General features: G+C 31.5%; 2 protein-coding genes across 5 annotated transcripts in view; one reads left to right on the top strand and one right to left on the bottom strand.

Annotated features, from left to right (window-relative positions):
• The window catches only part of LOC107447376 (coiled-coil domain-containing protein AGAP005037), a 679,334-nt gene that overhangs the window by 612,625 nt on the left and 47,942 nt on the right, over positions 1-18,767 (bottom strand). The gene's annotated exons all lie outside the window — the stretch shown is intronic.
• Positions 1,878-6,691, top strand: LOC122272259 (uncharacterized). Its single transcript, XM_043055714.1, has 2 exons — positions 1,878-2,396; positions 6,605-6,691. Exons 1-2 carry the CDS (start codon positions 1,878-1,880, stop codon positions 6,689-6,691), a joined length of 606 nt encoding a protein of 201 aa, XP_042911648.1.

The following is an 18,767-nucleotide window of genomic DNA, read 5'->3' as shown; positions in this document are numbered from 1 at the left end:
CAGTATAACTGCTCTATTTACACTTTGAGATTTGCGTAGTCACGGTTTGACGAAATGAGAGTTCTTAAACTGGAGTGGCCTTTTCAGAGTTCCTATCTTAACATCATAGAATACCACTGCTAAATTTATTTCAAGCAGTTTTAAATAAGTCGACAAGGCCAATTTCAATTAATTGAAGCATATTCTGGAGGAACGACTACTTTTTGCACATTTTCTAATTTGCCGGAAAGTGTATGGGTCTTCGTAATAAGCCAAAAAATAAATATCAAGCTGAATAAAAAATGGGGATTTTTCAATCAGCCTAAAGACGACATTTTAAAAGACCTGGATTTTCTAATTAGGCTACGTCATTAGCATAAATTTTGCAAGGTACAAATTGGGATAATAATTTACAGTAATATAAATATTGATTTGATCAGTTCTAAAAATATCATATTACGATCAACATTGCATTACAAATAAACAGCTGAAAGTTAAACAGTTGATTGCATTACCATTTTTAACTTTTACATTAACCAAATCAACGTAACATTTTAATTTTAGGGTATAAAACATCTTGTTGGGCTATCTCGGGTGCATGAAATTAAGCACTAATTCATTTCCGAATATTCCTCAGAAAGGGGTATCATTTTCAAAGTTACCATTCATAGTAGACTTTTTTTATAAGGAAGGCTATAATTTCGTAAGGAGTAAATTCTAAACATAAACTCGAAGAAGTATTTTAAACACTATATCCGAACCTAGCAAAGAATCAAACTTTCCAACTCTATTCTTTTATAACTCTTTTTACATCATTTTTCTTTTCCAACATCAGTTAACATCGCAAACTGGAGAATGAGTAAAAAAATTTTATCTCAAAATGCTGAATAGTCAAACAACTCAAAATGTATCTTTGAATTTGTAGAAAGCATTCTTTTTTCACTTTACTTTGTTACACATTTTTGGAGCTGAAACATACTGAAAAAAATTTTACGTCAAGTATATTTTTAACTGACTTATAACTTTTCTTTTCATTTCTTGTAAAAAAAGAATCCTAATAAAAAGATAAAATATTTTTTTTCTTGCATTTCTTTTTTTTTAAATTGAAAGATATATTACATATATACAACAGAGGTTAGAAAAAGTGCCTAAAAAATGGATTAGATTTCTCTTTCTGAAACTAAAATATGCAAAATTCCAATGAAGCAAAATGGTGAAAGAATGAGACAATGTAAATATACTCCTTAACTATAAATTTGCAAATCTCTTATTGAATTATCGCATTAGTAAAATTTCTATTCTTTCTGGTCCACCGTCAAAAAAAAGATTAGAATAATCATAATATTTTTTTAACATTAAGAATATTTTTGTAAAACCAACTAAACATTAAAAGTAAAAACAATAATTATGTTGTCTTTTAACTGAAGCTAATTTGGAATAGACCTATTTGAATCATAAGAGCCGTGTAAAGTATCAACAAATAAGTATTTCAGCATCTGAAAATTTTCAAATTTTCAAATTTCTTAACAAAAAGTAAGACAGTACACTATGCTAAATGTTTAGAAATTACACTTGAATTTCTTTATTGTGTGTTCATAGCAAAGGTCATAAAAATGATAATTTTAGTCATGTTTATTAAAAGTTTTATTATTGACTTAGGTTGTAGCAACTAATACACTCCTCAAAAGTGAAATTGCAACACCAAGAAATAATGCACGTAGCGTCATGCAAATTTCAGGAGCGATAGTAGTGAGATGGATATGCAAATGATTAAATTTGCGCACGCATCTGATCACGTGGTACGCATATTCGGGCTATAAAGGCCAGCAACTTTCTCTTCTCATAAACGGCATCTGAGGCTTTGCGTAGCATTTGCGACTTTCGAAAAAGCGCAGAAAATGCCTCTGAGACGTCGGCGAGCTCAATACCATCAGTTAACGACCGGGGAACGTGACCGTATTATCGAACTCCATGAACTTGGTTTGTCGCTGCGCGCAATAGCAACTCGTGTTGGGCACAACGTGAGTACCATCCAACGTTGTGTCACACGATGGATTCAGGAAGGTCTACGTGCACGCCGAAGAGGAAGTGGTGCGCACAGGTGCACGTCAGAGCGCACAGACCGGCGTATTCGCCAGTTGACTATTCGAGACCCTTTCTCCACGGCACGTGCCATCCGAAGCCGGTTGCCTTCAGGAGCAGGTGGATCTGTGTCCACCCAAACCATACGCAACAGATTGCATGAAGTACAGTTACGTGCACGGGTACCAGCAACAGGGGTACCGTTGACCGCTTTACACAGGGCTAGACGCCTGGCGTGGTGTCATCGTCATCGTACCTGGACCATCCAATGGCATCGGGTATTGTTCACGGATGAATCTCGTTTCTGTCTGTGGAGAAATGACGGCCGTCGACGGGTATGGCGGCGACCCGGAGAACGCTACGAACCAGCCCATTACGCCGAGCGTCACAACGGTCCNTATATATATATATATATATAATGGAAAAATACTTAAATTAAAAAAATCATGTGTGAATGCAAATTGTGAATGACATTTCATCTAAATTAAAATTATTGAAATCAGCAATTAGTTATCAAGTAATGCACATTTTTATGATCCTAAACAGTAAATTAGAGTAATATTCAAAATAACAAAATGTGTTTTATATTCAAAAATACATCGCGTTCCTTCAAGTTTACGAATTGCGACGTTTTTGTTATGCATAGAATGTACTAACAGAAAGAGATAAAAGGTTACCTAAAGTTATAAACAAGTGTTATTAAATCAAAATTAAAAAAAATATGTTATATTATTAGTCAAAAACAGTAACTTTTTAAATCAAAAAAAGCTTTAAAAAAACAGTTATAATTACCATAACTAAATTTCACGTCTTTTTATCCCCAATTTTAAAAAAGAAAAAACAACACAATATTTAAAGATGGCTCTTAACCTTAATTTCAACAATTATCATATAAACTAAAAACAATTGTCAGTCAGCTTTAACTGCTTATTTTTAACATGAAATTATCTCTGCTCTTTGGCAATATATTTTTCTTAAGTCAAATGCGTATAAATTGTAACTCTGATCACAAATATCGAACAAGCTTAAAAGAGAAGATATTTATTTACTACATCGGAATTTCAATCACGTTCTCATGGGAATTATCTTTTTGGCTTTTCCACCTTCACGTTTCAGAATACAAATACAAGCTTGAAATGGCTTCAATCCACCCTCTGTGGGTCTATCCTACTGTGTTTGCAAGGAGACAGCTGAAGTCTAATAAGCTAAGAAGGAGTGGAGGCATCTATCTAGTGTAAATTATCTTTCAGTTGTTGAAAGAATAGATAAAGGGTAAAATAACAATGCTTTCAGTGAATAACATATAACGGGCTGTTTGAATCGAACAACACAGATGATTCTTGATTAAGTTGGGAACATTTATTTTTTCTCACGCTTTCTTTGCAAACAAAATTAGGACTTGGTAAGTATCACTGGATTCAAATAAATTTTTTAACCCGATGAGTTTAATGTTTGCACTCAATAAAAATCTCAATCAGCAATCGTTGGGCAGAATTTCGTTAATTTTGATAGACATTTCGTCACGAAATTACGTGATTTGTGACAAATCGCGGACTATCAATTAATGTTTAATCTACTCGAAGCATTATTGTAGTGTATTGTGGGAAATTGTTAACTAAAATGACGAAACTAGAATAAGCACTAGACAATCAAAAATAAAGTGACAGACTGAGCCAACCGTGTGGTGGTCAAGGAGCTGATCTCGGATCAGGAAGGCCCGGGGTTCGAATCACGCTTCAGGCATATAAGTAATTTTCTTCTTTCTTTTTTTTCCTTATTTAATTGAGCCAATTAGGTGGCATCTTTGATAAAATAATTACTAGAGAAGTTAGATGCGTTAGACCAGAGGTCGCCAAAGTGGTCTATATAGACCCCCAGGGGTCTATTTAACATTAGCGGGGGTCGATCTGAGCCAGGGGTCGAATGGGGGTCGATCCGCACCGGAGGGTCGATTGGTCGATGGATTATCAGTATTTTTCAGATATGTGACAATTAGAAATAAAAGAAGAAGACTTGGAAATATATACAGGTAATCTTCAAAAATTGAGCGACGATTTTAAACTGCGTTTTGTTGATTTGGAAAACATTGACATCCCTGATTGGATTATTGTGCCATTTTCTGCTCAAATTGAAAACGTGGACATCAACCTGCAAGATGAGCTTGCTGAATTATTATGGGGATTTGAAGCAAAGACGCTTTTTAAAAATTTAACAATAAGCAAATTTTGGACAAATATAAATATAATGCAAAAATATGTAAGACTTTACGAAATAGCTCAGCCATTTATGATAGCATTTCCAAGTTCCTATATGGTTGAAGCCGGTTTCAGTCACGTAAATTCAATCTTAACTAAGAACAGAAATAAATTAAATGTGGAGTTTCGAGGGGATTTAAGATTAAAATTGACCAATTTTGAACCCAATATAACGAACCTTGCAGAAAAAAAAACACCAGGCACACCCATGTCATTGATTAAGAAGCAATAAATCCGTAGTTACTTTACTTATTATTTCTACTTACTTATAATTACTTATTATTTCATAAATATTAAGGTATTTATATTTCAACATTAATATATTTTTCATAAAACTATTGTTACACTATGTACTATTACTTTAATAAATGTTCAAAATCATAAAATAAATGTACAAACACAGTATCTAATAGAGTTTTATTTTAATTAACAGAAAATTACTTTTATGGGGGTCGATGGAGATTTCGAAAAATTATGTAGGGGTCGATGATCAGAAAAGTTTGGCAACCCCTGCGTTAGACACTATGAGTTTTTTTCACTTTCGAAAAAAAATTGAACGGCAAAATATTTCTGTAATTTTTATGATATTCGTATCGAGGTAGAAGTGACGATAGTTATTTCGTCACTTTGACGAAATATTTGCTCGGAGCATATGCTAGGAAACTGTTTCTTCAAAAATGAAGGCATTAGTTACTTTATATTTGAGAATTCACTTTTTATAGTGTGCTGGAGCATTTATACCAAATTCCGTTGCAATTATCTTTTTTCATGTTTTGATACTCTCCCTCATTATGTGTCAAATATACGAATAATAAAAGAAAATATATATTTCAACTACTTAACGAATAACGAACAAAACAAATAATTTCAATAATGCGTCTTACTACAATGCTAAAATATAATACTAAATTTACAAAAAATTTTCTTAGGAAAAACATTTAACGCTTATATGCTTATTTAAATGAAGATAGGGTATGCTTCGTGCTACATACGAATAAAGAAAACGTGAATAAAGTTACAGAAAAATACATGCTATAGTTTAGGTTCTATAGACAAGAACCTTCCTTATTGTCTAAACTGCAAATTACAGTATAAAATTAAAACAAATGCATTGCAACAAAAAGTAAGTTTGATCACTAAGGGCATAGGAACAAGCTTAAACAGGATAAGAATCAGGTGTAAAGGATTGGCTAGGAACCACAGTGGGGAAAATGTAGAAATTTCATAAGAACAAATTTTCTAATATTGGAAAAGAATGGGATGCTGTAAAGATCACTAACACAATTCTTAAATTTTTTGTAATATGGAATGATTTCTAGAAGTCAAGGTAGGTAAATGAAACGCAGTATTGATTGATTTTAGGAAAATAAAACTTAAACCTATGATTAGAATTCCAACTATATTGGGTGATAGACGATAGTTTAATAACCTGATTTCGGACATCTCTTTCATTTCGAAACTCAAGAGTACGCTTAGCTTGTCCAGTACATGGAAAACCAAACTGGCAAGACTTACACACTAAATGTTCCAATGCAGATACTAAAAATTTCTACTGGCTTTTCATTAAAAACATTTACTTTAGTGTAAAGCAAAAGAGCGCGTTGGAATAAAGTGTAGGCTTTTTTTGAAATCTTTTACCCCCACTCCAGTACTGGGCTCTATATTTTTAAAAACTGAACTGATGTGGCAAGTGTGATGTATGAAGGGCCTCCAAATTAGTGGTAGGTTGCTTTAATCACCATAGTAGTTTACCCAAAGTAGGAAGAGTTAGGAATCTTTATACATTTCATTCGCTTGGAATTTTTTAAGATACAGCAGAGAAGAGTAAGAAGTGAAATTAAAATTACCGATCTTCTGACTAAGCTATTGGCACCATAATTTCTACATTGCGACACATTGTACCATTAAAAGTGGAAATTAGTATATTATGATGCGTCACTGTAGTGGCTTCAATATAAAGCTTTCTACATCTCCGTGTACTGGGTTGTACAACTACGGTGCTATCTATACCATCCTACCAGATAAACAACATCCTATTATGATACCATCCTCACATCTTTCTCTCCCCAGATCACTTTTTAGACGACGCATTTTGCTTAAAAAAGAGTATATGCTGTTTCAACTTTGAATTTCTGGGGTATTCAAATTCATCTATTATTTATTTCAGTGCTATATTGATATATTTTGGCTCAATTTTTTCGAAAATCTTTTTTACAGTTTTATTTTCAGTATAGCGTTCGTTGTCCATGTTTATGATTTATATCAGTAGAGAAATAATTTTGTTTCAGGTGCCTTTTTATAGCGTTCGATGTTCATCATCTATATGTTGCGCCACTGCTCATATGCTCATGATTCATGAAGAAAATGATTCATGAAAAAAATTAACATAACTTGTTTACGATTCATATTAATAGATAAACAATTTTGTTTTAGGAACCGTTTTAGGTGCCTTTTTATAACGTTCCGTGTCCATCATATGTTCATGGTTTATATTAGTTGAAAAACAATTTTGTTTTATATACCGTTTTAAATACCTTTTTAAAGCGTTTGATGTCCCTCATATGTTCGTGATTCATATTAGTAGTAATGATTAGTAAAACAATTTCGTTGCAGGTAACTTTAAGAGCTAAACATCTCTGTCTTCTATGAATTGTCACTTTGCCTTATATATATATATATAAGAANGCATGTGTATGCAACACTTAAGTAATATAACAAAATATATAATGAAAGTATTTCGTAGTTATTCAGATGAAATGCTCAATTAAGAATTATGACATTGCGCACTATCAAGAAATATGATATAATATACCCCTAAAAAGTTATAAGAATGCATTACATCATTTCACTTACAGGTCTGTTGATCAATATTAGAAACAGAGAAAATCTTTTACTGTTATCGAGTATCACTTAGTATTCGACTGTTTAGAAAAAATTTAATTTTACAAAATAGCAGAAAACTGCACTTGAAAGTTCAAAAAATCTTTAAAGACCCAAAATAAATCTCAACATTTATCATTGTTAAAATATTCGTGATTCCTTTCCCTATATAACCCAAATAAAGAAAAAGCTTTTTCGAAAAATGATAACATAATTTCCCAGATTTAGGAAAATTTCCCGGAGAGTTTCTCTCTTCTTCCTTTTCTCCAGAATAGTCTAAGAATTAATAGCTCGGCAGACATCCCAGCGATCAATGAAGAACTATTGCCATTCGTTTTAACAGACTTTACGTGACTGGCTTATTCTATGATATTCTTGTCTGTAAGTTTCTTTTATTATTCAGATGGTTTCTGTTTATTTTATTTTATTTTTCCGAGTTGAAACAATGCATTTGTTTATAGCAGAACGTAAAATATGTACTCGACCTTTTCAAAATTATGAAACAGGGTACTTTGGACACATATTTTGTAATTAAGGTTTAATTAGCTTAAGCAAATTGTTTCGTTAAACTTATTGTAGCAGCAGCTCTGAGTTTTCAGTTTTTGTAAGACGGTTCTTTTGTTGAATTGAACCAATTGCAATAAAATATTAATAAGTTTAAGTTAGATGCTTACTGTGAATGAACAACTTTAGTTTTCAGTTAGTAAATGAACAACTTTATTCACATATTTTGTAATTAAGGTTTAATTAGCTTAAGCAAATTGTTTCGTTATACTTATTGTAGCAGCAGCTCTGAGTTTTCAGTTTTTGTAAGACGGTTCTTTTGTTGAATTGAAACAATTGCAATAAAATATTAATAAGTTTAAGTTAGATGCTTACTGTGAAGGAACAACTTTAGTTTTCAGTTAGTAAATGAACAATTTTATTCTGTTAATTTAAGTCAAATTCACAGAATTTCTTTTTTTATTCAGACTATTTTTGATTTCTATTTTGATTTTGATTTTTCTTCTCAAGCTGAAACATTAACTTTTAATTAATGTCACGCAAAATTTTTTTTATTATTTAGATAGTTTTTGATTTTTTTTGTTATTACTCTTTTTTTCAGTTGCAACATTAAATTTTAATTTATGTTACACAAAACATATTTTATTATTCAAACGCTTCCTTCTTTTTTTATAATTACTATTTTGCCAAATAGGAGCAGAAAACTTCATATTATGTAGCATTATTAGAAATATCCTGGCTTTCCGTATAAACATAACGTATAAATTCGTATTATTAGAAATATCCTGGTTGGTAGGGCGTAGCGACTACGTCCAAGAGGTAGTGAGTTCGATCTCCACCGACCAAAGACTCCCCGATTAGTAAATAGTGACTGGTGCGCGTTAAATATGTCGGGTCGCAAATTTTTCTAGGTTCCCATAAAAATTTTACCTCTGGGGATACTGAATTGGAGATTGTTCGGTCTATGGTTCAGGTCTAAATTACGATCCCTGCATGTATGAACGATTAGCCATATAAGGATTGTGTTGTGTGTGGTTTAAGTCGTAATTTTGGTCATAGATGGCGCCACTGAAAAACAAGAAAAGCCCCCTTGGCCTTAAATTCACTTGGTTTTACCAAACAAGCTTTCCAGTATCTGCTCTGGCATTAGAAACAACAACAACATTATCGTCCCCACTTTCCTTTATCTTCTCTGTATCTTCCAATTTTCTATTTACTTACTGCTACAAAAATCATTAGTAAGTGCTGCGCCTATTTAAAAGACGCTGCCGTTAACGAGCGTTATATTTAATTAAATGTATAGCTAATATAATAGGGTTCAAATAATCTTACACGCTAAAAATATTTTTTAATATGCATTCGAAAGCTGAATTGAAAACACTCTGAGATGAGTCCTGAAATAATTTTTTTGAAATTCAAAATTTCAAATTGATTAAGAGTTTTCAATATAATCACACATTTACAAAAAATATATTTTGTCAAATTGAAATTTTAAGCTTTCAGTTCTGAAATGTTAAGTTCAAAATACAAGATATGCACGAAAGTACCCTTTAAGTATCTCAGAATTTATTTGAAAGCCTTAATTTTTATTAATAAATATGCATAGTTTAAATATCTACCCATTCTCTAGAGTACGTTATTATGTAAATTCTAGATTAGGTAGAGTTTGAACGTAAATTTCGGGAATATAAGTATATTTGTATCCATAATTTACAGTCTAAGTTTTTCATTATTAAATCGTAAATTTTTATAATATTTTATGCATTTTTGCTAAAATTACTTTTTTATATTTAAACAAATGAAGCTTTCGAGTTATAAAATATGTGATAAAATTTGTAAATATGTGACTAAAGGGCAATATATGACTGTAAATATGTGACAAAACTTTAAATTTCGAAAAGAATATTTCATGATGCACCCAAATATAATGCCTTAAAAAATCTTCGAAAATATCTTGCATGAATTAAATTTTATCTTTATCTACATAACATAATTCGAAAGAAGGAATAGAACTCATGAAATTTAAAGTAAAGACGATTTCAAATTTTTAGTCCTTATAAAGCAAAGTTCAACCAGTTTTACGCCTTTCATCAACGAATCTCAACCTTTCTAGGAACAATATATTGAAGGAAAATACTCCTCTGAAATTTACCTTAGATTGAAAGGAAGAAATTTTATTTAAACGTAGAACTTTTGTGAGAAATCAATGTTTTTTTTTTCTTCAACGTATCTTCGGTCAGAGGATAGGGGAAAAGGGAATTCGAAACGGGACATCTATGCTTTCAATGGCTTTATAAAGAAGATATACAGAGAACCAGGATAAGAGAAAAAATTGAGACCTGTTTTCAGTGACGACCATATCCTTTTAAAAGAAGAAGAATGAAAAGCTGAGATTTGAGATTTGATTTCGGTTGAGAAGGTAAAAAGATATTTGAAATCAAAGGGTGTTGTCTATTTACTATTTCCTCTAAATGGACTGTCGTGGTTTTCCAAATCTGTTTTGGATTTCGAAGAAAAGAAGATAAAAAACATCCGTTGATAAAACATCAAAAATATTTCGTGGCTATTTTGTTGCTTGGTAAAAAAATATTTCGGAAAGTCCTCATTTTCAATATTATTAAATATAATCTTTCCATTAGTGGAGTTTGGTTTCAAAACCAAGACACAGATAAAATTCCAAGTAACAACTTTTTTGAACAACTTTATTTTTTTTTTGGGGAAAAAAAGAATTTAATATCAATATAATTTTTCACTCTGTATTATTTTTTTCACTCTGAAATGATATTAAATTATGGGTAGCAAGTAAATAATGCGTTGTGTAATAAGTAGTAAATAATGAGCAAGTAAATAATGAGTAACGATTTCCAATAATCATGGGTAAAATGAGTGTTACGCATTCCGTTTACTAGCTCTACAACGTACACTTCAAGCCAGGGGGATAATAGTTAGAGCGAATCTTTGGTTTCACTGGCGACATTCTCGCAACGTACAATGTATACACCCTTGCTACGTACACCAGACTCGTTTAAGGTTTATTTTCCTTTTGCAGTTTGACCGATGGCTAGTTAACCTCTATGGAATTTTCTGTATATTCTAGACCTGAGGTCCAACCTATTTTATCCCGTCTTTTTCCAGTATTTCTAGAAGCTCATTCCCCTTCTAAAAATTTAAAACTAAAACAAGTTATATTTATTCTGATTTTAATTATTTCTTAAACACAGTATAAAAAACTAAGCAACAAGAGCATCAAAAAAGTTTAAAAAATCAATCCTTTTACAGTTTTTTTCTCCTTTTCAATCCCTTCGTAACAAATCAATCCTTTCAAAGCTTTTTTTCTTTCCTTACAATCCTTTTACAGCTTACAACAAATAAATTATTTAAGCGGATGAAACTAATAACATTTCACTTGTCAGAAAAAATAATAAATATAGTAAACCAGTGTGTTATTAGTCAATTTATGTTTAATAGAATGTCTGTGATTGTTTTAACTTAGCAAACTCTTTGACATACAGAGTAGCGCTTGCAAAAGTCAATTTCAATTTCCGATCTATGTCTTTGAGTCATACTCCTTTGATTCTAGTGAGGAGTCTGACTCACAAATAAAAGTTAACACTATTGAAAACAATCCCAGGAAAGTTCTTTTTTGATAAGATTAAAGATCAGAATTACAATGTTTGATTTTTTCTCTAGCATCTCTTTTGCTGGGACATCATTTTTTAGCTCAATCATTCAAATCATTAAAAGTTTTCTAAAAGACATACTAAATGGACGTTGGTTTAGATTTTAAATTCTCCTCTTATGGTTGAGTTCAGGAAGGCATTGCTTGAATTCAATTTCTGGAGAAGCAAAGGGGCCTGCAGTCGAACTCAAGAGTTATCAGAATCACCTTATTTCTCCTTTGAAACTATGACATTACCCCTTGTGAGAAATTGCCCCTGGCTAGAAACCACTATCGACTTGAAAACTCCAAGTTCCTCGACGATTTTGGAAATTGAATGCCCCAAGCATCGAACTCTTACTAATTGCCTGCGATCAAAGTTTCTGAATCAGAAGTTTCACTAATACTGACAATTGAAACAACTGATTAGCAACAACCACAGTATAAACTACATAATTGCTTACAACAACACCTACACGTGCACATAAATGAAGAGCAACACGGTACAATTTACACAACATTATCTTATCTACTTTGTATTCCACTCAGTAAAATGTTAAATAACCATAAAAATTGAAGTTGTTCGAAAATTAAGAAGGTTGATACGGACTTAGTGGACTTCTATGTTTCAAACTATCAAGAACAGAGGTGTGACATAAATATTTTTTTTATATATTTAGCTACAACAAAATTAGTTTATATATTTAGCTATCTGAAACTACTTACGCTATTCGAGTTAAATATTCTGATCACCTCAGAAAACTTTAACATACAATTGACCATAAAATTTACTATGTTTTATAAAAATTGCATGTATATATCTATAAAAATGCGCAGGAAATAGTTATAATTCTATTGGTTATTTGTATTTTGCAAAGATACTATACTATATCATACTCCAAACTCTCATAATTCAAGGTGTGACAGATTCATCTATCTATCCATATATAGATCGATAGATAGATATTAGAGGTGTGCAATATATCTTTCTATATTAATCTGTCTATCAATACTTCTGTATCGATAGATAGATAATGTGTAAATGTAAGCTGTTAATTGCTAGAATCGCTCTCAAATTATCCAATGCTAACTATTATCTGCTTTAAAAAACTAAACAAAAAAACATAATTTCCTTAAATATATACCTTTTTTTTAGTGGAGTGTTGAGTTTTGATCTTTAAAATGTAAGGAACAGCAGTAAAATGAAAGATATTAGAGAGATTTTGCGAAGCATTATAGTAGCCTCCTAAATTTAACGTTAATACTATTTGCTTCTTAGCGCATGTACGCATTCCTTACTAATCGAGGTGTCACTAAGGGGAAGAAAATAAAATTAATTAATGTAAGACCTCTGTGCAAATTCCTCGATTATCTTAACAAACATGTTAACGATCTAGTTAAAATTCTAAACCTCTTAAATCAGTTTTCTTAGAGATAAAAATTTATTTCTTCAAAGAAATTATTTTCATCTTTTTCTATGAATAAAAATATTATTACCTAATATACAATCTTTATTACTCATTTTTAGGAAGCTTAAAATTTCAGATAAGCTCTTCTTTTATCCTTCTAAGCAACATAATTTCTGATCATAAAATATAAAATCTGAACTAAAGTGGTTAAAATGAAGAGAAAAAAATAAAAATGAGACGTTGTTTTCACATTAACCTGAAATAAAGCTTTGAAATACTTTCAAAGATTGAGGTATACCATAATTTAAGAAAGATATTACAATAAATTATCTCTAAAAAATTCAATTAAAATTTCGCATAAAATACTTCATTTCTTTTCGTTTTTTTTCAATTCGAACATCTTCATTTCCGCGTGTTTCATATATGCGTGCAGAACCCTCATCAAAGCGTTCGAAACCATATCTGTTGAAAACCTATGATCCTAAACGAAACAGGAATACCCGGGGCAATGAATTAACTTAGGCAATTTTATCGTCTTCATTCCAGAAATGGTAGCAGCTCAATACGAATCAAATCGATCCTTAATGAGAATATTCTAAACAAGCATTGGATAAAAATACTCCGGGGAAATCATTTCTTTCCTCAAGATTTCATTCTGTAGTGCTTATTATCGCACAAAATATCTTTTAAGAAAGAACATCTTTCAGCGAAAGAAAGCTCTATGATATTTCTTTTGGTCTCAGGCTGTTTTTCGATGGCTCTGTCGACTCACGAAATATCCTTTTTTTATGTTATTTTAAAAGGCATTATTTTAATCCATTTGTGGGTTAGTGCACTCTCAGAAATAAAACTCTCACTTTTGACGATTTGGCAATGTTTGAGCAGTCTTTTGCAAAACTTTTGAGAATCATTTTGTCACGAAATCAAGTGAACTCTCAAATATATGACGAAAATGTTTCCTCAACTTGAAACCTCATTGCAGTGTATTGTGGAAAATTATAATCGAGAATGGCGGAAACTAGAATAAGGACTAGACAAACGAAAGTAAAGTGACGTTTAGGGAGTTGTCCTCGTACCAGGAAGATCAGAGTCTCGAATCTCGCTTTAGGTATGAATGTTGTTTATCTCTTTGTTCTATCCACCCTTATTTTGTTGCGCCACATTTATAGTGCCCACGTTTAAGTTATTATCAGAAAAGTTAGATACATTAGGTGCTATAAGCTTTTCTTTTTTAATTCGTTTCTTTAAAGTTATTTCGTCACTTTGACGAAAGTTTTACTCATAGCATATACCAGGAAACGGTTCCTTCGAACACGAAGAAAGGTTCGTGACATTTGAGCATCCATTTCTTCTATCAATGTTCAACTCCGAAGCCTTGTAATTTGATACCAACTCAAGGGAATATATAGACAAAATATTGGGATGAATTAGATTTCGTAGAGGACATTTCAATGAAGCTGAACCGCATTTGCGCTACATGGTGGAAATATACCTAAAATTCACGCTCGTTTCCCGTCGGGAAATCTAACATTAATGATATTTTTTCGTCAGCACAAAGTTAGAGTTGAGTCGGAAGCAGGATTCGTATCGACCTCTCATCAATGGGATCAAACTTGGATTCACCTCATTGGGAGGCATGCGCTTTCTCCCCATAGTTACTTTTTCATTTGATTTTATAACAAGCGTTGAACATCATACTCTTTTTTTGGCTTTGCGACAGTCAATACTGAACTTCGTAGGCATGTAATTTTGAACCCAACTCAGAAGACAAGGAACTAACCCGAATGTCACGGAGAGGAATAAACATGAAAATGTCACACGGTTTGCCAGACGACAAAGGGATTCTAACCCTTGATCCATCTACCACTGAGGATAATTTATGTCAGCACTATGTCGATGAGAACTGAAAGCAGACTAAATGACATAGACTAAATACAGAAACTAAAAATATCTTTTAATTTTTTTTTTTGGTGTTGTCGAAACGTCAAAATTTAAAACTGAATCTATAACAGGGGATAGCCTAAATATAGCGACTAATTTCTAGGTGAGTTAAGAAACATCATTAGGATCACTGAAACCCATGAACAGAAACGAATATGCTCGGATACCACCTATTATAAGCTGCTTTCTCGTGTGCTCCTGAACCGGTCATAATAAGGAAGATCGCCTAGCCTCATACTACGACATTTCCAGGCATGATTTCATTTGCAATTTTATTCTTGATGGTGAGCCCTAACTCCCTTAGAAGTTTGTCGCAACGTTACATATACCCCTATTATGTATAACGTTTCTAAACTTATACATTTTGACAAAAAGTAGACAAAAAATATTCTACAACTATATCGTTTAAAAAAATCTATAACTTAAGGAGATTACCACACTCAAATTAGGCAAGTTATGGTGTTTGAATCAACAACAAAATTGCTCCCCAGTGTAAAGTCTAAACTACGGAACAACATATTAAAAAATAAGGTTAGCAACGTTTTATCATTTATGAAACTACTATTTCTTGAATTTAAAACCCAGAATAAATTAATAATAACGGGTAACGCCCATTCTTAACCCTTTTACCCTCGTTGCCAAGAAGGATCTTTTTCCTTATCGATCTAAATCTCCCTGTTCTCAGGAATTCTTTTTTTTTCTTTCCCTGTCTACAAATCGATTATTACTTGCGAAGTTCAACACTTCTTACTCATTTTTTGTTTTATTCTTTTCAGGATCGTCTGTTTCGTTTTCGTTTTTGCATTCATTAGGGGACAGCATCTTTTGTCAAATAGATTCGAACATTCTTATTCCTTCTTACTCTTGAACCCAATGGATCATAACAAAAAGGATACACGTTGAGAAATGATTCAAAACTACCACAAGGGAGGTTAGGAATTTATTGATTCGAATCGAATATCTAGAATGCTGGTGTATGAGTGCATTGAAATTTTATGTTGCGTACACTGGAGAAGCTTTGGAGTTTATCTTTGTAGTGTTTTCCGGTTGAATAAAATATGGTACAGGATTTAGAATGTTTTTCGTTACCATTGGAGATAAAACAGCAACTTCAGAGTTTGAAAAAGTAAAGTGCATTTTTTTAAAGATTTAGTTACGCATTTCTGCGGTCATTCCTTAGAGATGCCTTTAAAATTTAAAATATATTTTTTGAGCCGCTATCTATGTCGCGAGTTTCCCAACACAAACCAGGCTCGTACTGTGGTATTCAGGTATGCCATAATTTTTATATATATATATATATATATATATATATATATATATATATATNAATAAGTATTTTCTTTTTATATATATATATATTTAATAAATATTTTGAGATATTAATTCATCTTCATCCGGTCGTATGATTACATCTTAAGGCGTCAATTCTAATTCTAGATATTACAGATCACATGACATAAAAGTCTTCGCGCTTCCGTGCCACAGGTCCTGGGTTCAATCCTCGGCCGGGCAAGGTTGACTCAGCCTTTCATACCTTCAGTGGGTCGATAAATGAGTACCAAGCTAAATGAGTCGATAAATGAGTGGGAACTAAACACTGGGGGTTTCGCGTTCGGCTGGCCATCTAACCGGAGCATCTGCTCCTGCACCCCAGAGCCCAAGGTCAAGAAAACTGAGATGGGCACAGTAGGCCTTGGCCTTCTATGAGCTGTCGCGCCACTGAGTTTAGTTTTATTTTTCCTTTTTCTAGTATTCATCTTTTTTTCTCTCCCTCGGCAACTATAGTTTCTTTAATTTTGTTTCTCATCTTTATTTTTTGATTTTTCGTGAGTAACATTATGTTTTATATTTCAGATACCTAATGTTTCTTCTCATTCACAACTGACGAGTCCTGAAAGTGGGAGCCATTTTTTGAGAAGTCGACTGTTGCATCTTTTTTTATGTATTTTTGAAGCGGATGAAGTTTTTAATCAGGCAAATGAGTTCATGTTCCAATTCTTTTGTTCACTGCTTTTATTAACTTCATCGCTTTCTTAAACTTCAGCGGAGCTTCCTTCTAGCTTATCCCAGCCCAAAATATAACATTATTATTTTTAATTAAAAAAAAACATGAATATCTCCATTAATACACTTTGAAGTGTAGAAATATTTGTTTCTCATGTGAACTTTTCCTGTCAACTCACTGGGAAAAAAGTCAGAGTTTCCGTCTCCTTCCCCCCCCCCGAAGTTCTCGAAATATTTTGAATGTTATAACAACTATTAAGAAATGGTGTACACATACAACTTCACTCATACAACTTTCAGAAAAGGTTTTCAGTTTTATACATAAAAAGTTTTCATAGTGTACCTTTAAAAAATATTAAAATAAAACAGTGAACATCCTGAATAACTTTTGTCTAAATGATCGCATTTTGACATACTACTTATTTTGACATAATATACGGATTTTAATTAATTGCATTGCTTTATTCACCACATTTACGTCTTATTTATTTTGGAAAATATTTTCGTCTTATTTTTTCTTTGTTTTTCTAAACAAATACAACTGGATTCTTTTTATTAAAATTTAAAAATTAAATTACTACTTAATAAATGTAGAAATTACATGCTTTAGTATCATTTGAGATTAAAAACCACAACAAGAAATGGTTATGAATCATACTTTAATCTATAATCTATTTGCTACAACATCAAAAACGAATGGTTGACAATAAGACTTTAATCAATAATTCCTCTGCTACTACAGCAACCACAAACATTTAAGCAATTAGACTTTAATCCAGAGCCCCTCAGCAACCATACCAAAAACAAACGATTAGCAATTAACCTAATCTATAATCCCTCTAAGTGCTATCTTGCACGTGCATAAACTCAATGTTATCTTTTCTACATTAAACGATATCAATGAATATTTATCATCATTTATTCAGAGTGAAAAAAATACGTGCTTGAACATTCACGTAGCCTTTCAAATCAAGGTTCATTATGTGAGAAACCAAGTTAACTGATAGGGTAGCGTTCTAGCATAATGATCCATTTTAAAATTAATATCTTTATTAAATAATTTTATTGTTTCATTAAATGCATCAAAAGAAAATTCAGTGGATAGGCAGATTTTAAGCACGATGCTAATGTAAAATTAGTCGATAATAAGAATTAAAAAAGTAACGATGGGTTTGAACTAAATAATAAAAGGGCTGACAAAATTTATAATAAACAGTATTATTAAACCAAATAATAAAACTATTGATGTGTTTAATAATAATCGAAACAATGGACTGAATAATAAAAGAATTAATGAATAATAATAATAATAATAATATGAATACTAAACTAAATGGTAATAGGATTGATAAACTAAATATTATTTGCTCTGCTGAATTAAAAAAGAATATGTTTGATAAATTAGTATTAATAAGACTTTACAACTAAATAAGAATTATGAACTAAATAATAATATAATTGATAAATAAAAAATTATATATTTGATAAATTAATAATAATGAGACTAATAAACAGGAAAATAATTCAATTGATAGAAATAATAACTATAATATTAATAATAATATGTTTAATAAACTGAATAATGCAAAGTTTGATATAAGACTTTAAAAAAAAAATTGACTTTAATTCATAACCACTCTGATATCATGCCAAAAACAAACGATTAGCAATTTGCCTATAAACGCAATTAGCAATTAGACTATATAAGGTGCTATCCCATACGTGCATATACCCGATGTTATCATCCTTTCATAAAACGATATCAATGAATATTTATCATTATTTATTCAAAGTAAAAAAGAAGACGTGCCTGAAGATTCACGTAGCCTTTTAAACCAAGGTTCATTAAATGAGAAACCAAGTTAACTGATAGGGTAGCGTTCAAACTTAATTACGCATTTTGAAATTAACATCTTTATTAAATAATTTTATTATTTTGTTAAATGCAGCAAAAGAAAATTCAGTGGATAGGCAGGATTAGATTTTAAGTAGGATCCTTATTTAAAATTAGTTGATAATGGGAGTTGAAAAGTAGCGATGGGTTTGATGAAC

The sequence above is a fragment of the Parasteatoda tepidariorum genome, chromosome 8 (genome assembly GCF_043381705.1).
Source record: "Parasteatoda tepidariorum isolate YZ-2023 chromosome 8, CAS_Ptep_4.0, whole genome shotgun sequence".
In the NCBI taxonomy this organism is placed as follows: domain Eukaryota; kingdom Metazoa; phylum Arthropoda; class Arachnida; order Araneae; family Theridiidae; genus Parasteatoda; species Parasteatoda tepidariorum.
The sequence above is the reverse complement of the archived record's forward strand: the minus strand, read 5'-3'. Positions and strand labels throughout refer to the sequence as shown.

What these genes read in the sequence shown, in the direction of transcription:
- LOC122272259 (XM_043055714.1), top strand. Translation starts at nt 1,878, where the DNA reads ATGCCTCTGAGACGTCGGCGAGCTCAATACCATCAGTTAACGACCGGG. An exon ending in GAAATGACGGCCGTCGACGG is followed by an intron (nt 2,397 to 6,604) that starts GTATGGCGGCGA and finishes ATTTTGTTTCAG; the next exon opens with GTGCCTTTTTATAGCGTTCG.